Source organism: Vombatus ursinus, unplaced genomic scaffold (genome assembly GCF_900497805.2).
Source record: "Vombatus ursinus unplaced genomic scaffold, bare-nosed wombat genome assembly UNPS02014781.1, whole genome shotgun sequence".
In the NCBI taxonomy this organism is placed as follows: domain Eukaryota; kingdom Metazoa; phylum Chordata; class Mammalia; order Diprotodontia; family Vombatidae; genus Vombatus; species Vombatus ursinus.
Genome location: NW_020954559.1, coordinates 32,833,540 through 32,856,626, shown reverse-complemented (window position 1 = coordinate 32,856,626; position 23,087 = coordinate 32,833,540). Strand labels below are relative to the sequence as shown.

Genomic DNA, 23,087 nt, shown 5'->3' with positions numbered 1-23,087 from the left:
AGATAGATAGATAGATAGATAGATAGATAGATAGATAGATAGATAGACAGATAGATGGATACATGGACAGGTAGACATATTTAAAGTTTCATAGTTGTGGGAAAAAAATAAAAGGGCCAGACTACAGACACAAAGAATATACAATCTAAAAGACAAAGATTATATTTTTGTAGGTATAAAACTTTATCAATTTGAGAGCAAAATATCATCCCCTTCATCCTTTTCTGATAAACATTCACGCTCATTTCTGGCAACACACTTTTACTTAAATATTTGCGAACCACTGATTTTCTCCTTTGCTAATAAGTCTTGTATAAAATGGACTAAAGAAAGGCCATTTTCAAAACTTTTTAATGTCCTGTAGATATTATATTATAACTGTATTATCAACTCCTAAAAAGCCTAACTTCAAATGTTTGGCCTTTCTAGAAGTGATGATGGTGAGTTCAGAAGATGTCTCTGAATTTTAGCAGAAAAGGAAGGAAGGGGGGAAAGAAGAAAAAAAGAAAGAAAGAAGGGAGGGAGAAAGAGAAAGGAAGAAACCAAACAAAAGAATGGATGAATAAATGAATAAAAGAAAAGCAAGAGATCTATTGTGCAAAATAAAACTATTTTTTCTGACTGGTAGGGTGGGGAGGGGAGTTGGAATAAGAGAAATCTAAAGTATTAAATGCCTTAAAATTGTCAATTTCTCTGACATTACAATGAACTAGTGGGTTATCTGTATGATATTGGTTGATTACAAAGGAGGAAGTGAACAAAATTTTCTACAAGTATGGCTTCAGAAGAAAAATATGCAGACATTTAAAATGCTTAACTTTTTTTTCAGATGGCAAATGTTTATAGTTACTTTGGAATGTAGTGGTACTGTATTAAGTTAAATTGCACAACAGTCATGCTGAACCAATCTGAAAAAAAAAGGAAACAGCAAAAGGTGCAATAAAGCTTCCATGAATATAAACTATTTTAGGATAAAATGCAGTTAGGCTTAAGAGCACCAGATGAATAGAAAATCAGAACAAGACAAGCTGATGTTTACTCATCCTTGTTACTTTTAAAAAAAAGGAAGAGTGTGTCTTTTGGAAGGGTGAAGTTTAGCATATCTCTATAATGTCTGTTTACTTGAACTAAAGCATGAATGTGAACAAACCAGATCTCTCCCCACCCCCACCTCTCATTGTTCTGACCCCTCCCCATATAACAACAACATTCACCCAGTGACATCTATTTCAAAGAATTTGAAGGACTCCATTTTCCCATCATTATTCCTAACTGTCTTTTTGATCATTTAAACTATACTATATGGTACAAATTGGCTTCTTTAGCATAAGACTAATTACTTCAAGAAAATGATTTGGCACAAAAGGAAATTAATTTCCCATTTTTCTTCTGACATTTTTATGAGATTTTTTAAGGTGACAGAAAGACTAGTAGATTTTAGAGTCATGAAACTTTTTTTTTCTTTTGTCTAGAAGGTAATAAATACATATACTCAGAAAGATAATCTCCTGGTAGTATGATTTGAAATTCAAATGATTACATTTATAGCAAAAATGTCCAGTCTCCTTTTCAAACCTCCCTAAAGGTATGTGTGTGGGGGTGAGGGTAAAGGTAGGGTGAAGGCAATAAGGCTCACCCAATAATTGGAAACAAGTTAAATCCAAACCATAAAAAATGGATTCATTTTATAGGCATAAACTCCAAAATAATATTTTTATAGAATAAATTTATATTTTTGTATGGATGAAAAACAATGAGGTTGCAGAGCCTATGTCAGCATTATAGAAAGTCTTAGGCATGTCATATAATGCATCAAGACAGTGGTTTACAAGAGAAGAGAAGAACTAATTTTTGGGATTACTCAGAGAGATTTTTAAGGAATTTTTTAATTAAGAGAAAACTGGGTTTGCAATAAAGCTAGAGTGCTATGTCAGTGTCCAGCTTAAGTATAATTTTGTCTGAGGTCTATAAAATTGTTTATTGTAAGGACCCATCTCCATCCTATAGAGATAGAATAAATGCTCAAAGTCCTAAGAATGAAGACTATTCACAAGTGAGAGTGTCAAAAGGGAAGATAAAAGAGCTAAGGACAGAACTTTGGGGAACCTCACATTAAACAGTTGGGAATGGAAAAGGGACAATGAAAGTCTAAGAGAAGGGCCATGCTTATGGTAGCTCTGAATCTAAGGGAGCAGATGGGCTTCATTAAGAGGGTCTACCATGTCAAAAGCTGGTGAGAGGTCAAGCAGTATTAAACTTACGGGGTGATGTGCTATTTAATTCAGCAGTTAGAAGCTCATTTGTAACATTTAAAAGAGAATTTTCAGTAAACTATTAGGAGACAAAGCCAGATTGTACAGATTGATAAGAGTGGAGAGTGAAAATTATTTCAAGAAATATGGCAGTACAAGAGGAGAAATAGTATCTGGACAAGCCAGAAATGTCAAGGAAGGTTTTTATTATTTTTAAAAAATGTTTAGGGAGACCTGATATTTGGAGGTCAGTGGAAAGGAGCCAAAAGAGAGAAAGCATTTGAAAATATTTGAGAGAGGGGTAATAATTTCTAGAGCAAGGTTCAGAAGGAAGTGAGAGGGAAATAGGATCAAACATATAGGAGGACAAGAAGGATGAAAGAAGAAAGAGAATGATAATACTAAAAAGTTTTGATCAACATCTCACACTATATACTAAGATAAGGTCAAAATGAGTACATGATTTAGACATAAAAGGTGATATAAGCAAATAAGGGGAGCATGGAATACTTTACTGGTCAGATATATGGATAAGGGGAAGAATTTATGACCAAATAAGAGATAGAGAGTATTACAGGAAATAAAATGAATGATTTTGATTACATCAAATTAAAAAAAAGTTTTTGCTCAAACAAAACCAATGCAGCCAATATTAGAAAGAAAGCAGGAAATTGGGGAGAATTTTTTTTCCAGCAAGTTTGTCTGATAGAGACCTTATTTCTCAAATATAGACAACTGAGTCATTTTTTATAAGAAGATGTCATTCTCCAAAAAGTGACAAATGGTTAAAAGATATAAACAGGCAGTTTTCAGCTGATAAATAATGATCCTTTCAGTGTTCTATGTTCAGTTTTATAAATCAAAACTATCTAGTCATGAAAAATGCTCTAAATAACTATTGATTAGAGGAATGCAAATTAAAGCAACTCTGAGGTACCATCTCACACCTATTCAATTGGCTAACATCACAGAAAAGGAAAATGACAAATATTGGGGGGGATGTGGAAAAATTGGGACACGAATGCACTATTGGTGGAGTTGTGAACTGATATAATCTTTCTGGAGAGCAATTTGGAACTATGCCCAAAGGGCTGTAAAACTGTGTGCCTACCCTTTGATCTGGTAATACCACTCTAGGTTTGTACCTCAAAGAGATCAAAGAAAGAGGAAAATGACCTATATGTACAAAAATATTTATAGTAGTTCTTTTTATGGTGGAAAAGAACTGGAAATTGAAGAGAAGCCCATCAGTTGGGAGATGGCTGAACAAGTAGTGGTAAATGATCATGATGGAATATAATATTACTATAAAAAATGGGAAGACTTACATGAACTGATACAAAGTGAAGGTAGCAGAACCAGGAGAACCTTGTATACAGTAACAGCAATACTGTATGATGAACAACTGTGAGTGACTTAGCTACTTTCAGCAATATAATGATCCAAGACAATTCTGAAGGACTTATAAAAAATACTATCCACCTCTAGAGAAAGAACTGATGGCATCTGAATGCTGATTGTAGCATACATGAAAAAAAACTCTCTTTTATCTCTGTTTCCTTTTGCAACATGGCTAATATGGAAATGTTCTGCATGACTGCACATATATATTCTACATCAAATTTCTTGCTTTCTTAAGGGGGGAGGGAGAGAATTTGGAATTCAAAATAAAAAAAAAACAAATGTCAAAAATTTTGTTTACATGGAATCGAGAAATAAAATAAAAATTAAATGTTAAAAAGGGAAAAAAAGAAGTTTTGAGCAATTGAAAACCTGAGTAAGCTTCCATAGTATGACCTCAATCTCACTGAAGGAGGCTAAGTCACCTGCCAAAACTTTGATGAGTGGGTGTCATAATTATGGGGATAATAGAAAAAGTGTCCGAACAGATGCTTTGGGGATAAGCTCAAGAGTCAGTCAGTGTAGCCTAAAATGATTTGGACTATCAGTAGGGCTGAGCCAGTGAGGGAGGAGAGCTGAAATTATACCCTATAAATTTGTAGTATGAGAGATTAATTTGTTTGTGACTTTCTCTAGCTAGAGTTTATACCTCTGGAAGGGTAGAATGCAAATTGTATAGGTTCAAGGATCCCCATGCAGAAAATTTTTCAGGTCTGGAATAGGAGGGAGCAGCAGAATGTCAGTGGGGGAGGGAGGTAACATCTATCAGATAGTGGTTTCTAAAATAGCCACCATGAGAGTGTACTGGAGCCAGGTACAACCAACTTGTGAGAAGCATTGGTAAATTCTCATTCAGAGCATTCATACTTCAAAAATGAGCAATCAATACAATTGAGGACTTGATTTATTATTTTATGGCTTATCTGGACTTAAAAAGTGATGGAGAAAATGTTAATAATAAAGATTAAACATATTTTTCTTCTGTGCAAATGATATGATGGCATACTTAGCAAATCCTAGAGAATCAACTAAAAAAAACTAGTTGAAATAATTAACTTCAGCAAAGTTGCAGAATATAAAATCACCAGCATTTCTACATATTACCAACAAAGTCCAACAGGAAGAAATAAAAAAAGAAATTCCATTTAAAAAATAACTGCAGACAATATAAAATACTTGGGAGTCTACTGCCAAGACAAACCCAGGAACTATGTGAATACAATTACAAAACACTTTTCACACAAATAAAGTCAGATCTAAACAATTAGAGAAATATTAATTGTTCATGGATAGGCCAAGGCAATATAATAAAAATGACAAATCTACCTAAATTAATTTACTTATTTAGTTACATACCAATCAAACTTCCAAAAAAACCTATCTTGTAGAGCTAAAAAAAATAACAAAATTCATCAGGAAGAACAAAGGGTCAAGAATATGAAAAGAATCAATGAAAAAAATGTGAAGGAAGATGATCTAGCAGTACTAGATCTTAAACCATATTACAAAGTAGAAATCATCCAAAGAATCTGGTGCTGGCTAAGAAATGAAGTGGTGGATCAGTAGAAGAGATTAGGGACACAATACACAGTAGTAAATAACCATGCTAAGCTAATCAAAGATCCAAGCTTTGGGGGGAAATGACTACTTGAAAAAAATTATTGGGGGGCAGCTAGGTGGCATAGTAGATAGAGCACTGGCTCTGAAGTCAGGAGGACCTGAGTTCAAATCCAACCTCAGACCAAACACTTGACACTTACTAGCTGTGTGACCCTGGGCAAGTCACTTAACCCCAATTGCCTAAAGAAAAAACCAAACAAAAAAAAATTATTGGAAAAACTGGAAAGCATTCTGGCAGAAACTAGGTATAAAACAGATCTCATACCAGATACCAAGATAATGACATAAAGGGTGATAACATAAGCAAATTAAGGGAGCGTGAAATGCTTTATTTGTCAGATCTATGGAGAAGAGAATAATTTATGACCAAACAAGAGAGAGTATTACAGGATTTAAGACAGATCATTATGATTACATTAAATTAAAAATTTTTTCCACAAGCAAAGTCAATTCAACCAAGACTAGAAGGAATATGGGAAATTGAGAAAAAATTTTATGGTAAGTTTTTCTGACAAAGTCCTCATTTCTCAAATACATAGAAAACTGAGTCAAATTTATGAGTCATTCTACAATTGATAAATCATCAAAGGATACAAACATTCAGTTTTCAGAAGAAGAATTCAAAGCTACCTAAAGTCATAAGAAAAAAAATGCTTTAAATCACAATTCATTAGAGATTGGTTAACATGACAGAAAAGGAAAATGACAAATGCTGGAGGAGATGTGGAATAATTGGGACATTAATTCACTGTTGGTGTAGTAACAAACTAATTGCTCTAGAGAAAATTTGGAACTATGTCTAAAGGTCTATTGATCCAGCAATACTAATATTAGGTCTATATCCCAAAGAGATCAAAGGAAAGGAAAAGGTCCTATATGCATGAAAATGTTATAGTAGCCCTTTTTGTGAATTCAAAGAATTCAAAATTTATGGGATGCCCATTAATTGGGAAATGGTTGAATGAACTGTGGTATATGGTTGCGATAGAATAGTACTGTACTATATGAAATGACAAGTAGGATGGTTTCAGAAAAAACTTGGGAAGTCTTATATGAACTGATGCAAAGTGAAATGACCAAAGCCAGTAGATCATTGTACACAGTAACATCAATATTATATGATGGTCAACTGTGAATGACTTGGCTATTCTCATCAATAAAATGATACAAGACAATTTCAAAGGACATATAAAAATTGCTATCTACCTCCAGAGAAAAGCTGATGGAGTCTGAATGTCAACCAAAGCATACTTTTTAAAAACTTTCTTTTTTTTTCTTGTTTATTTTTCTTTCTTTTTTGGGGGGGGAGGTGTCTATGTTCTCTTTTGCAACATGGTTAATTTTTTTTAAGTTTTAAAATTTATTTTAAACTTAAATACAAAATAAGAAAAGAAAAAAAATTGCCATGTACACAGCAGAACATGAATGGATTCAATATAAAGCAATTAATTTCCATTCCAAGAAAACTTATATAATAAATATTATACATTATTTTCAAAGCTGCCCATCTTTTCTTTGCTTCCTTGTATCTTTTGTACTGAGCTGTGCACTTTTTACTTTATTTTTCCCCCTTCCTCCCCCTCCCCCAGAAGGCTACAATTAAGAATGGATACACATGCACAGATATCTATCTATATCTGTGCTTTACATATATATGTATATATACACACATATGTATGCAGACACATATATGTATATAGATATAGATACACATGCATACATATACATAGATATATATAAACATACACATATATACACATATCCATAAGACCATTTGCTTATTTCCACTTGTTATCTGTTTCTCTGAAGGTATATAGCATCTTCCTTCATAAGTTCAAGTCTCTCCATATTTTACTAAATGTGCCAGCTCATTTCCTACACTACAACAATATTCTGACCCAATCACATTTTATCTGGGAGATTGTCTATAAGAGTTTTTTCCCCAATTTTCTGTATACCTCTATTCTTGCTATATAAGTTTTATTATACAGGAAAATTTTAATTTAAAATAATCAAAATTATTCATTTTATAATTAAACACTGCTCTCACCTTATAATATAATATAAAGGCCTGATATTACTGCATCTAGTTCCTTCACATCTTTTTCAACATGGCTAATATTGAAATGTGTTTTGCATGACTGCCCATATATAATCTATATCAAAATGCTTGTCTTATCAAGGAGGGAGGAGAGGAGGAAGGAAATTTGAAACTCAATTTTTTTTTTAAAATGTTAAAATTGTTTTTACATGTAATTGATAAAAAGTAAAAGCATTTAAAAAAAAGTTTTCTATGCACTTTTCCCTCTAGAGAGTACCAACAACCAAGTTGGTTGTTAAACATTCATTAACACTTCCCCTTTAAGTGTTGCCCCAGCCTCTGTTTAAACACCTCTCGTGGTATTTCCCTTACCCTTTACATACAAAAGTGAATAGAAAAAAATTAAATGTTTATAGGCTTTAAGTTTAGAAAGAATTTATGTGTATGTGTGTGTATTTACTCATTTGTATATACATATATATATGTGTGTGTGCATATATATATATGTATGCTTATTTGATCGTTCCAACAATTTTATGAAATAATGTATGCTACATAATTTCCACCTCATTTTTTCAGATGATAAAATTAAGGCCATGAAAGATCAGTGACTTGTCTAGGGAAATACAGCTAGTAAATCAAAGAGATAGGACTTCAAACATAGATCTTTTGATTCTAAATCCACTATTCCATGGTGCCCCTTTCTATAGTTATTGGTCAGTATATATTTATTCCATCTCAGTTGCATGGAGTATATCAACAAAACTTCCAAAACTATGTAACGCAAAGATTCTCATCAGTTTCTCTTTGCAGAAGATGGAATACATATTATCCTTATGCCTGTAAACCTATGAAAGGTTGTCCACAGAGGTTATAACACATTGCGTGTGGGTCAGAGATTTGTGGTATTCCTTGCAAACTTGCCTTAAATTCTAAAATATTGTTGACTTCTCGGAATATTTAAAAAATTACCAAAAAATTTTAAAAATTGACAATAACTCTCCACTTTCTGCCTTTCCATGTAGTTCAAATTTGTGGCAATTAAGTACAATGCAAAACTATTTTAATTAAATTGATCTAAACATGTTTTTTTCTTGTTAAACTAAGTTTTTAAAAATCATCTAAAGATTTGTCTAAGCCAAAATAACAACACCAAATGAAACAGAAAAAGAAATATGTAAGAAATGGATGTTTTTTCACTCAAGATATGTTTATGAAGAAAACATTTCAAATGCTAACCAAATTTCCAAAATATCAAAATAATAAGTAAGGCATATATATACTTTCCTGGACAAGTCACTAACTTTCCTAGTCTCAGTTTCACATCTGTAAAATGGAGATAAAGATAGTTATCTACCTCACAAGTTTGTTGTGATAATAAAATCATGTAATATAGGACAAGCTTTGCAAATGTTACATGTTAGTTTTTATTATTATGGAACCTGTTTATTTCTTTCATCCTTGGAACAGAAGCTGGGGTATTTTATTTCCCCTCTCTGTAGTAATGGCAGATAAAATATTTTCTTTCTGGGGCTTTAATAGACAGTGTGACCATATGTAAAATTCCAGGAACATATAAATAATAAGTTAATAGAATAACAAGATTCCAAGATGGAAAATAACTCAGGGGTCATCTATAGTCCAGTCTCTTCACACACACACACACACACACACACATGCCTCAGAGACAGAACTCATGATGGACTATGTATCTGTTGTCTAACTTCCTGCCTACTTAAGTGTCAAAGGCTCATTACCAACTTGGAAGCATAGTGATGATTTTTTATCCACAGTAATTCTAAACCTAGTTTGAGTTACTATGTATACTACTAAATTGTAATAATACCATTCTTCCTCTTCCACCTGTTACCTAGTATTTACATAAAACTTTTAAGATTTTCAAAACTTTTCACATGTTATCTCATTTGACCCTCATAACAACCTCAGGTAGTTGATATTATTACAGTTGCTTTATAGATAGGGACTGAAGCTGAAAGTGTTAGGAAAGTTTTTGAGACAGGCTTTGAACTTAGGACTGCCTTAACTTCAAGTGCTGTGCGCTACCTAAGGGGCTGTGATTATTTTCTGTGTAGCAGAATTCACACTCACAGAATCACTAATGCTTGAAGTTCTGAAGCTAGGACAAAATAAGTGAATAAAAATGACAACTTACTCTCTGCCTCCCTAGAAGTCTGACAATTATATTAAAAAGATCTATTATATCTGTTATCTACCTATGTACCTATCTATCTACAATGCTTGTGTGTACACACACACATAAAACACACATATACTGACTCCATGGTTTCATTGATAAAGGGTTCCCAGGATGGAACTCACATAGCAATGCTAATCAAATAGCAATTTATAGTCATTGTAGCCTGAGTCACTGAGTCACACCACCAAATGCATCTGGAAACCACATCTTAACTTACTTTGAGGCCAGCTCTCTGATCCCTTTCATGCTCCCTTACTTCAAAACCTTCATTGATGAGGACACTGAGGTCAGAGAGCTTTAAGGGGCTTTTCCAAGTTCACAAAAATAATAAGGAGCAGAGGTTATATTTGAACCCGGGTCCTGTCACTCCAAATTTACCATTTCTTCCACTGGCACTTAACTTTAATACACATACACACACACGCACACACATAATGTATATTGTATGTATATGTACACACATATACATATACACACACATATATATATAAAATCTTATATTTCAGTATTTTAAAAGATTTATGTTTTTATCAGTATACATCATCCATCCCCCATCATGCCTCCCTATACTTTAACAAATAGTCTTCAAGGCCCAAGTTTAAGATCATAGCCTTATATAAGGCATGAGACTTGAGTTAAAGAAGATCTGAGTTTAAAATTTGCCTCAGAAACTTATTAGTTTTATGACCCTAGGCAAAACACTTCACCTCTCAGCTTCATTCTTCTTATCTGTACAATGAAGATAGTAATATCAACTATTTGTGATTATTTTGAGGATCAAATGAGATAATCTATGTTAAAGCACACATTTTAAAGTACTATGTAAATGCTAATGACTATTATTATTATTATTAGTAGTAATAGTACTTTTAGTAATAGAAGGATGAAGAAGAGGAGGAGGAGTAATAGTGGTAGTGTTGGTGGTAGAGATAGAGTTGAAAGAGGGGGTAATAGTACTATACATTTTAGTAGATGGCCTTTTAGCATTACTGTGGCTAAAAATCATCACCCACTGCTAAGAAGGTGACAAACCCTGAAAACTTAGAGGCTGAAAGTTAAACAACAAACATCCCATTACCAGCCTATATATGAAATCTTTGTAGCCTGGGGAAAACCTGACAGCACCTGTGGTCCTCTGGCATTAACTCTGACAACCCAGTGTCAGCTCAACATCTCAAGGAAAAATCAGAGGAGAATTTTAGTGGTTGTTACCATAACATCTTTGTTGAAATTAGTAAAGAAAAGATCAATGTATTAAATTCCTCTTCTCTATAGCATGGGGTTATAAAAAAATTGCTGCCAATAAATGATTAAGTTAAGGGTGGATTAGCTAAAAAGCAATGTCTCTAACCCCTGAAAAGCTGCATATGCAAATACTGTGCCAAATAATTAATGTCATGGTCAATTGAAAAGTGGATCCTACACAAATGAAAAGTTTTACTTTAACTCATAATCAAATAAGTGTGCATAACAAATAAAAACACAGTTCAGAAATATTAATGTATAATTATTACCATTTAGAGATAAAACAATTCTACTGTACCCAAAAGCTTTGTATGGGTATGCGAAAAATACAGTTCACAAATATCCACATGTAATTGTTACCTTTTTGACAGGTTATAATTTTCCTCTGGAACTGAAGGCACAAATCATTGAGTTGGTCAGCTTGCCAGTATTTTAGAAACACTTTTCGGACTCCTGTCTAAAACACAAACAGCAGGAAAACATTCAACAACAAGGAAATGCTAAAATGATGATGGGTAAATAATCACAGGGTAGAGACTTTTTTTTCCATCAGAAGGCTGGGAGGGAGCACCAAAAATAATAGTTTGGTTTCCCCCCTCTACTATATCTCCTTTCTTAACATCATTACATACAATATGTACAAGTACATCTTTGAAGGACCTTACTTTTCAGCAGTTCTGTACTATACATGTCTTTAAATAATCAAGTACCAATATTTTCATATGAATATTCACATATTTGGACAAACACTATCAACAGGATAGTATTTGTACTTGCACCTCTTGGTAAAAAAAATGGCAGAACTGACTTTATCATTCTTGCTTGGAGACAAGAGTTCAGATATGAATGAATTCTAGTTACTCATCTCCACATGCCTCTTTTTTCTCTCCTTTGGAATTCTTTTCTTACCTTAAATTTACTACTAGAAATAGACAAAATGTAAAACATATGCAAATAGGAATATTATAATTTTGTAGGACACAGATATTTTGCTGAATGTGTGGCTTCTTTGTTAAACTTTATTTCTTTTAGAGTGTTATTTCCGTAAGGTAAGACACTTGTCTATTGAATTAATCTCTGCAATATAGATAATGGTTTAAACACAGTTGTGAGGAAGAATGTTTAAAATCCTCAAGACAAAAAACTACTTTCAACATCTTCAGGCACCTTAGACATTCTACATTTTGATATTCTACCAAGTGATATGCTAATTAGCAATCACTCTTATCTATTTATTAGGCATATCACCTAGGGATTTCTAGTCCACTGTGAAACACACCTGGAGTACTCATTAAATGTTTCACATGATGATAATGATGATATTCTGTTCTAAGGTCTTCTTTTCTGGATCTTGGAAACCTGCTTTTGATAAATGAATAATCACCATCTAGGATTATTGTGCGGGTTTTTGGTTATCATTGTCTTTACACCTGGTCTCTCCTTATCATCCATGTAAACATACTGACAAAGAAACAATCCATTCCGTTAATACTAATTACTGTTAAAAATCAGACTGTGGGAATTATTATTATTATTTAACTACCGGGTTGGCTTTAGTTGATCTTGTTCCTATTACCATACCATAATGATAAAACAAGAAAATGGGATTTAGCCCATAAGGGGACCTTAAAGATCATTTAGTAGGACCCTTTTCTTTTATAGGTGATAACACTGAAAACTAAAGAGGAAAAAAACACTCACTCAAGGTCACACAGGAACTATCAGAACTAGGATTTTGATCACAGGTGTTTTTCATTATTTTCAACTTCCATAATTTGGAATTTGTGTTAATTGAGATAGGAGCTGTGCTATGTTTACTTTTGCTAATCATACCCTCTTCAAAGATAATGAAAATTAATCATGTAAACTCAGTGAATGACAAGGAATAATGTTTGAAATACTGAAAACAACAAAGCATTTTACTCATCAAGTCCCTTGATGATTTTCCAATCCTCATTCTACTAACTGACATCCTAATTATAAATCACTTGTCTCCATGTACTAAGCAGGTTTTTTAGGATTGGTCTTCTTTGGGACAATAATTATTTAACCTAGTTTGAGTTACTATGTATACTGCACTTTAAAGCAAAAAAATGCATATTTAAATATTTTATTATTTAGACTTTCAGAAATTCTAATTGGTCTTTTTTATGGTATTGACCAACTACTATAATTGTTTTATATGTGTTATTAATTTATATTAATGTATAAGTATAATATGAAATACATACATAAACTCCATATAGAAAGTCCATATTTTGTTTGCTTATCCTCTATAACCTCTATATTATAACTTATGATGCACTTATGACCATTTGAAGAATTTGTGATTTCTTTAGCATAGTTAAAAACAAGTCTATAACTTAGTAAATAAATTGTGGGGATTTTCCTGAGGCATCTAGAGTTTAAGTGACTTGCCTAGGTTTGCACAACTAAGTGCTGGAGACAGAATATGAATTCAGATTCTCTTGACACCAAGCCCAATATGCTAACTTTTTATGACATTTTGTCTCTATTGTATTTAAGGTGTTATAAAATAGGACTTGAATATTAAATTTGAAAATTTTGCAGAAACATCACCTGAGGGATAATATTCTATTTTTTATGTAAAACATTATGCAACAAATGTATTTATTGAGAATATAATTTTCTTCCCTAAACTTTCACATATCCTCAAACCAATTCTCACAAAATTTTTGTAATGGTAAGATTAACTCAATCAAGTATGAAGATAGTCATGAAAATACTTGTCAAGTAAAATTATTTAAAACACTTATTTGTACCTCAAGGAAGTCATTGATAAAGAGAAAGTTTCAAAATAAAATGTTTAATGCAGCACTTTTGTAGTAGCAAAAACTGAAAACAAAGTAGGCGATACCCATTGATTGAGGAATAGCTAAACAAATTGTAGTATGTGAATGTAATGGAATATAGTATTACTATTCTGTAAGAAGCAATAAATAAGATGAATAAAAAATCATAAAAAGACAAAATGATGTAGTAAGATGGTTAAGTAAGTAGAGGCAAGAAAATAACACATATATGTGTATTTGTGGGTATATCTATCTATCTATATACATATATATGTATATGCTACAATAAACACAAAACAATTGAAAGTGAATGTTAAAAGATTAAAAAGGACAACTTTGGTCCTAATGAGATATGAGAAAACAGCTCTTCTCCCCTCTTTGCATGAGGGTCAGTTACCTCACACAGTTGTGCATCATTGTGAAGACTGTCAGATTTTATACACACATAAATATATATATTATATATATATGATATACATACACATGTACACATACACACATATAATGTACACATACACACACATATATTTTACTTAGACAAGTGAACAGACAAATTTAGACAAATTTTCCTTTAAAAAAATTTTTGCTATAAGGGAGGGATCTCTTGCAAGGGGTAAGGGGAGGGATAAATGGGAATGTAAGAAGATGTAAGAAATATAGCAATAAAATGTATTTTAAAATATATTTATTATAAGCTAAGCTTATGAAATTTCATAACCTTCATACTTAAAGTATAATGTATATCTTTTCTCTGACCACACAGATGTATGTATGTGTGTGTGTATATATATATATATATATATATATATATATATATATATATTCTGCTTGTTAATAATCAAAGAATCTTTTCAATTTTCTCTGTGGTTTAATGCAATGGTCTATTTCTGTTAGACGTGGCAAAAATATTGCTTAGGCAAAATCCTTAGTATATTCATGGGATTTCGGAAAGAAAAATGAATGTAGTAGAGTAGATCTTAACTTTGGAGATTAGAAGAGAGAATTACTAATATTTGTTCTTCTAAACATAAGGTAACTATTGACTTTGGTAAGTAGAGTGAATATAGACAATATTATATTATGTTACCTCATACATAAAATTTTAAAAACACCACCAAATATTAGAAGGGCTCTTAAATATGTCAAAAATGCATTTGAGACTTAATTTCCCTGAGTTGTTTTCTGTATTCTGAGAACATTTAAGGTAAGACTGATTACTTCAGTCATTTTTCTGGAACATTCCTGTGGTAAATCCAATTAAGCTATTTAATTCATCCATTCACATTTTCTAATACTAATATTCTCATAAACTTTGTCCATCTATGTGCAAATGTTTCAATAATGTGGCTTATTTTTTCTGTTCGGTTAAAAATATAAAATGACCTTCATTTTCTTGTACAAAGACAAAATGTTGTCTATATGTGAATTATATCTTACATATATCCAAAGTCCTTTTATTTTTCCTTTATAAATGATACCTTATCAATTATTTGCTCTCCTAAAAATATTGTTTGGGGCTAAAGGGACAAATATGGCCCAAACCATTTTAACAAAATGAGAATTTGTCTATAGGTCAGACTAGTTACCTTGTTCATTTGTCCAAAGTGAAGAACATCCTTCTTTATCTATCTGACCTTTCACTTACAGGCACACCCCATACAATATTGACAATATTGACCTGATAGGCACACTCAACATAATATTGATCTGGCCAATATTATTCTGGAATAACATAATTAAGGCATTATTCTTGTCTCATTACAACACAGATGATAAAATGCTACTCTGGTGTCATTCACCCAGTTATTTGAGATTTAAAGTCAATATTTATGATAAGACTATCTCAGCACTAAGAACTCTAGGAGTGAAAGGCAGAGTATAGCCTTCTGACTAGAATGCTGGCCTTGTTAGGAATACCTGGGTTCTAATCCCATTTCTGAAGTTATGTGTGTCCATGGACAAGTATCTTAACCTCTCTGAGCTTCAGGTTCCTCACCTGTAAAATGAAGATAATAATGTTTGTAGTACATTGCTCCTGGAGTGATTGTATGTTTCAAATGAGATAATTTAAATAATTCATTCTGCAAAGTATATATGCTATTCAGTATATCTGAATTCAGAACATATTTCATATGGAAATAACTACCTCTTGTAACATTGTTTTATCTTATATAATGTTTTCCAGAAAAAATTTAGTAATGCTGGCTGAAGTATGACTTTTCAAGGTAGGAGGTTTAAGTTCATTTTATTGATTTTCATTTTTGTTGTTGTTGTTGTTGTTGTTGAAATTGTGAAAGTTATCACCAACCTCGATCTCCTTTTGAATCCTTTCAACTAAGTCCTTTGAATATGTTCATTATTTTTAAGGCATTCCCACAGATAAAGCTTTAGGCAAATTGTTCTGCCATGCCCTGGAACATCCTATATTTTCATGTTGGTTTATATTTAGTCTGCTTGTACAAGGTTTCACTCTCTTCTACAGCTTCTCTGGTACAATTCTCCCTTTGCAGATCTGGCTCTCAAATCCTTCCCTGGGGTTCACACTGTCATATCTCTCTTATTCCCAAGTCAGCTCAAAAGAAGGATTCATTACCATACATTATAATACATTAACATATATATTCTGCTACAATCCAGAATCATCCCTTACTGGTGGTAGATAGAACATAGAGTGGGGTATGCACTTCAGCCTTCCTTAGTTGTTAACAACTCAAGCTCTCAAGGTAATTAATAACTTTTTTTTTAGAGGAAAAAAATGCTAGCTCTTCATCAGCTAATTCTAAATGGCCAAAGTGTCAAAGCCAATGGTTGAGGCTGCGAAGGACTACGAAGGATGTATCTGAATCAATACCTACTGATTTACTGCAACCCTCCCCAAATAGTCTACCCAGATAAGCACAACGGTTTCTTAAGTATGATATTTTGAAATATCTATGGTTTCAACAGTGAAGTCACTCCCTCTAATAATTCAGAAAATAACCTGTCCTTGTAGTCTCATCTTTTCTGATTTTTGTCTGATTTTCCTCATTTTTTGTAGCAAAATCTGTACCATGCTTAGGAGTAATTTTGACTATTTATTTTATCAGTTTGTGGGGCAGCAATTGACCATTCAAGTTTTCCATCTGATGTCAATCATTTTCATGACATATGCAATTCAATTCCTTGCTTGACATCTAATTCATCCACTCACATTTTCTAATACTAATATTCTCATAAAATATGTCCATCTATGTGCAAATGTTTCAATAATGTGGCTTATTTTTTCTGTTCGGTTAAAAATATAAAATGACCTTCATTTTCTTGTACAAAGACAAAATGTTGTTTGTATGTGAATTATATCTTATGTATATCCAAAGTCCTTTTATTTTTCCTTTATAAATGATACCTTATCAATTATTTGATCTCCTAAAAATATTGTGACTATTATGCTTATGACTTATTTATGCTTTTTCTTGTCCTTGAGGTCATCATTACTAACACAGTAGCCAGATATCATGCACCAATAAGCATTTTTATTGCTCTTTGGACAACTTACAACTTTTTATTCTTATTATATCATAGTATTCCAGAATTTAACATGATGAAGTTTCAATAGAAGAATATGGTCGACTTGGACTTTTGTAGTAGCGAATAGTTTATTATCACAGAAAGCACCACATGATTTCTCCAAAACAATTTAGCCATAACACTTTTTCTTCATTTCTGATTTCTTCTATATCTTCTATATCCACATCTATTTCATTTCTTCTATATCTGTATCTATATCTACATACATACATCTGTTGTATCTATATACAAATATCTGTATACATATATACAAATGATCTGTTCAATCATTTGCAAACATGTCTTGCTCTTTGTGATCCAATTTGAGGTTCACTTGGCAAAGATACTGGAGTGGTTTGCCATTTCCTTCTCCAGTTCATTGCACAAATAAAGAAGTGAGGCAAATAGGTTAAGTGACTTGCCTAGGATAACATAGCAAGTAAGTGGCTGATGCAAGATTTGAACTCATAAAAATCAGTCTTCCTGATTTCAAGCTCAGTATTCTATCCATTGCACCACCTAGCTGCTACACACACACACACATAAATATATACATACACACACATATATACATACACATATATTATATATATGTGTGTGTATGTATGCATGTATGTATATTCTACTTTCCCATCCAGCCATATGTGATAATCTAGGCAACCCATGGGATTTTTTTGTCCACTTTGTTTTGGTACTGTAGATGTTATATTTATCTCTTCCACCTTACTGTGTATTTCATTAAAGAAGCTTTGCAGTGATCCCAGGCCTGAGAGATCTACTATAATGTCATTAATGAATATGGATTATGAAGAACTTCATAATAATGACTGTTATCTTTACTGGGGTGGATGTGACTGACCACACTGGGCATCTTACATGACTGGCAAATACGTCTCCTAATTTAATATCTCATCTGATATTAATGTTCTAATGGATCATTGAAAAAGTTTTGTCTTGGTTACTTCTGTCATGTAATCTTGTCTAATTTTAATGTACTACTTAGAGTCACCTTGTCTGAGGAGAACCTTTGAAGCTATAGCTTGCTCTACCATGTCAACCACATTCTTAAAGTAATAAAAGAAGATTGTCTAACTAGAACTTTATTATATAATGTTATTCCCATCCATCATCGTTGATTTGTGGTCTTTTTTTTCAACTACTGACTTATTCTGGCAATCAACAGGAAAAACAGTTGGTACTGTCTGTGAGCAATGCAGAACAAATCTGTGAGACAGGCATTGGAAAGGAGGGGGCATGTCATCTATCTGTTCATCACCAAAGGTGATGTGTCATTCATAGTGGTGAACTAAATCTCAAAGGCAAAATGTGCTCAAGGCTAAGCATAAAAAAGCAAAACTCAGAAATAGCAAAAGCAAGTAAGACTGCTAGGTCACATCTGTCCAACCTATCAGACAATAAACAGAATCATTGATCACTTAAGGGATGGAAGGGTGACTGAAAGAAATATAAGTCTCAATCTCTGCCCTCCAATGTCTTCATGGAGTAATTGGCAAAAAATATTTGTAAATATGAGCAGTTCAATAAAATATAAAGCAATATATTGATTAGGCCAAATGAATGGTAGCAGATAAGACATACTATACAATATAAAGGAGGGGGCATTCACTGTGGGCTGGAATGATTGAGAAAATCTTTGTTTAAAAGTGGAGATACTTGAGTTGGATCTTCAAGAAGGACAAAAATTCATATGGGCAAAGAGGTAGATACAGATATAAGAGTAGTTGGAAAGCACCATTTTGGGGCAGGAGGAATGTGTGAACAAAGCTATGGGGACATGAATATCCAAGGCAGGTTCAAGAAACAATTGGTAGAATAATCTGGATAGAGCTGAAAGTTTGGGTTGCAAAAGAATTTGGGGAAAGCTAGAAAGGTAGGTTAAAGCTAAGTGTAGATTGAGGTGAATACCAGTGTAAGGACTATGGACTTTTAGGCAATTGGGAGGAAAGAATATTGTTTATTGTTTTTGCTGTTGTTGTCTTTAAATATAGGGATTTAATAGGCAAGCCTGTGTTTATATAATAATAATGACAATTATCTGGAAGAAGTGTGTGGGATAGATTGGAGTGGGGAGAAACTGGAGGCAAAGACCTATTAGGAGGCCAATAGAACAGTCTAAGTATGAGATTTTAAGGACCAAGACTTGGGGAAAAGAATGGCAAAAAAGAAGAAACAATATGGTTTGTTGACTTATGGGAGAAGCAAGATGGAAAATGACTTTAAGAATGGGAGAATGGTTGTACAATTGAATGAAACGGGGAAGCCTGATGACAGGGATGGTTCTGTGTAGGATGAATTTGGTTTGGACATACTGCATTTAAGACAGAGATTATAATTTTTTTTCTCTGTCATAGATCCCTTTGGCAATCTGGTGAAACTGAAAGACAATTGTAGAATATTTTTAAATGTAAAAGATAAGTAAATGGGACTATAAGGAAACCAAATATTTTGGCATATAGTCATCAAAACATTAAAATTAAACAAATTTATGGACCCTAAGTTAAGAATTCCTGAATTTAATATGATGATGGAACATCCAAATAGAGGTGTCCAGAAGGTAGTTAAACATATGGGCCTTAATTTCAGGAGAAATTAAAGAATGAAGTATATATTTGAGAGTCATGCAGATAATATTGATGGATAAAGAAGTCATAGGAATAGACAAGTTCATATAGAAACAAAGTGCTGTGAGAGATATAAGTACTGTGATTTTGGAGTTGCTTGGATTACTCACATCTAAGGGGTAGGAGGAGGAAAATTATCCAGCACAAGAAAATCTAGTAGGAGTGGTGAGAGAGGTAGGAGGTCAATCAGAATAGTATAATATCATAAAATGTAAGGAAGGAAAATTCCAAAAGGAGAGAGTTTTCAAAACTATCAAGTAAAGAAGTTGTAAAGCTGTAAATATTAAGAAAAAAATGAAATAATATAATTTCCCTAGATTTAGTGTCTAGAAGATCAATAGTGACATTTGCCAGTATATTTTTCAGTAGAAGAGTAGGGGCAGAGTGGCACTTCAAAGGATTAAGAAGTGAGAGGGTGGTGTGGAACTGGCAGCACCAAGGATAGAATTCAATGTTAAATGTTCTGTAGTTAAATAGAAATAGGACAGCAGAATGAGAATGCAGTAGGATCTGGCAAAGGCTTTTTTGAAGTGAGATAGAGTGTGTCTATAGGAAGAAGGGAAGAAATGGTGGAAGAGGGAAATTTGGAAAACAATGAAGAGGTAGGAAATACATGAAGGATCAAATTCTAGTAGTGAGTGAGAAATTAGGAGATAAAGAACCTTATGAGGTCAGCCTTAGTAAGCAAGGGCATTTCCTATATGTATCTATAGTTATAGTTACATCTATGTATCTATATATGGAGGGAACTATTTTGAAGTCAAAAAGAAGTCTTCATTAATAGCCTGATGAGGGCATCAAAGTCAGTGTCAATTTTCTAAGTAAAAGAAAGTCAAGGGGCAGCTAGGTGGTGCTGTGGATAGAGTACCGGCTCTGCAGTCAGGAGGACTTGAGTTCAAATTCTGCCTCAGACATTTGACACTTACTAGCTGTGTGACACTGGGTAAGTCATAACCCCAATTGCCACACACACACACACACACACACAATTAAAAAAAAGAGGAGTCAAGAACCACTTCTGATTAGGAGTATGATGTGGTTGAAAATTTGAGGGAAAAGAAAGTCCAAAGCAGTAATCATGGGGAATGAATTAGGACCTTATAAAATAAATTAATAAATGAAATGCTAAACATTAGAGAAGGTTTAGTTGAAGTGACACAGGATAACTTTGTGAGGGTCTCAATTAGTTCTTGAAAAACTTGTATGGAGTTATGATCTCATCGAAGTGGGTAATCCTATTAACAATATATATTGTAAACCAACCATGCCTATTCATCTTGTGTCACTCCTGTACATGTCCTACAATAAGTTTTCTGCAAGAATACCCAACATGTTGGTATCCTTCCTTTGTATCTCTTGATCTTGAGGCTTTAACAATGGAACATGGGAGCTACCCATTGATCATTCTTGTCTCTTTCCATTGCAAACTGCCTGTCTTCTTTATTGCTCAAACATCTTTCATGATATTCTTTAGTCAACATCTCCTTTATAACTCCATGTTTGTGATGTGCCATAGCTGACTAATGTCCACTATGTGCTTCTCCTTTGCCCTGTGCTTGTTTTTTAATTTTTGGTTTTTAAGATGAATAGTATTTATCACTTGAATCTCTACAAACATTTTGGAAAACACAGGTAATACAAAGATGAAAACTTTGTTTCAAGCCAGAAGTCATTAAAATAACTTTTCAATTTCATAAAAGTAATCTGGCTTTACCCTGTCATCTGTGATTTAGATATGCATTACTTAGATCAATTGTAAAAAAAAAACAAAACAAAAAAGAAAACTAGACTCAATTAATAATCTGCAGTGTCTCTCCAAAGCATTTACACTAATGCATGAACTCTATAGGTTGTCCATTCAATTATACATTATTGTCTGAATAATAGACCCTATTTCATCCATTTCGATTTTTCTGTGCTAGTAGTTAGTCCAGACTATGTAGAGTGGCAATAGATCTCAGATAAGAGGCTCTTATTTAGAGTTCTAGGGATTGATATAAACAGCACAACTGCTATTTAGAAGAGGAGCATCTAAAAGACCTCAATAGCTATATGGAATCACTCTGATGTGGGTACTGTACCACTTCTCCATAAGAGTGCAAAATACTTCTGGAAAGGAGACATTTTTCTGTTTTATGCCTCAATTGTTATTACTGATCACAGGGTGATCTGTAGTAATTTTTCAACATCAAGGAAAATGGAACAACGTATCTGCTAACATCATAGTCCTAGGTACACTTACTGGATAGGAAATTGTAATGTCTCTGAAGAAAAAAAAAAGGAAAAGGTCACTTGATTAGGTTAAGTTATATCTTTCAAGGAATCTTATATTGTTTTGTCATATGCGTGGGCAACCACTTGTTAGGTCAGGTCCTTTAAGAGTTCATCATGCTCTACTGAAGCAAATGTCTTTTTTTTTATTCAACAAATAGCAAGCCTAGTGAGATCTTATATTTGCTACATCTTTTAGCTATTGTAAGATACAGTCTACTATGGAGTATAATGTAAAAACACATCTGGATACTCTTACAATAGCTAAAAGATGTAGCAAATGTAAGACACTCTTGTCAAGGATGTTCTTGTTGCATATGTACATGATTCTCAGAAATTTTATATAAATGGGAAAGTAAGCATATGAGTCAGTTTTTTTATGTTTTTTTCTCTTGATTTCCTTTGTGAAGGGGTCAATGATAAGATCTCAGATTCCTTTTGATTCTTTGGTCTTTTTCCTTCCTTTAGAAACCTCTCAGGGGCATCTAGGTGGCACAGTGAAGAGACCACTGGCCCTAGAGTCAGGAGGACCTGAGTTCAAATACAGCCTCAAATGCATAACACTTACTACCTGTGTGCCCCTGAGCAAGTCACTTAACCCCATTGCCTAGCCAAAAGAAAGAAAGAAAGAAACCTCTCTTCTCAGCCTTCAAAATCGTGTGGCTTCTAGTACAATTGTAGAATCTTAACCTAATCAAGTGACCTTTTCCTTTTTTTTTTCTTCAGAGACATTACAATTTCCTATACAATAAGTATACCTAGGACTATGATGTTAGCAGATACATTATTCCATTTTCCTTGATGTTGAAAAATTGCTATAAAAATCTATGCAGATCTTTTCCATCTTTCAACTTCCTATTGCCAGCATTCCCATTTCATCCTTAAATGACTTTGGAATGACATTGCTTAGTTGGGTCTCTCACCAAGATTTACTTAAATTATTTTTTTTCTTTCACTTCTCACTGTTTTATTAGGTGATGCTGCTCATATTCTTCCATTTTCTTTCAAAAGATGACTTTACATTCTATATGATTGCTG

General features: G+C 33.1%; 1 protein-coding gene across 1 annotated transcript in view; it reads right to left on the bottom strand.

The window, feature by feature from the left end:
- Positions 1 to 23,087, bottom strand: part of LOC114046106 (unconventional myosin-XVI-like) — a 682,808-nt gene that overhangs the window by 96,664 nt on the left and 563,057 nt on the right. Inside the window, exon 29 of the mRNA XM_027866360.1 lies at positions 11,138 to 11,234. Within this exon, the coding sequence (XP_027722161.1) occupies positions 11,138 to 11,234 (97 nt within the window). The remainder of the gene's footprint in view (positions 1 to 11,137; positions 11,235 to 23,087) is intronic.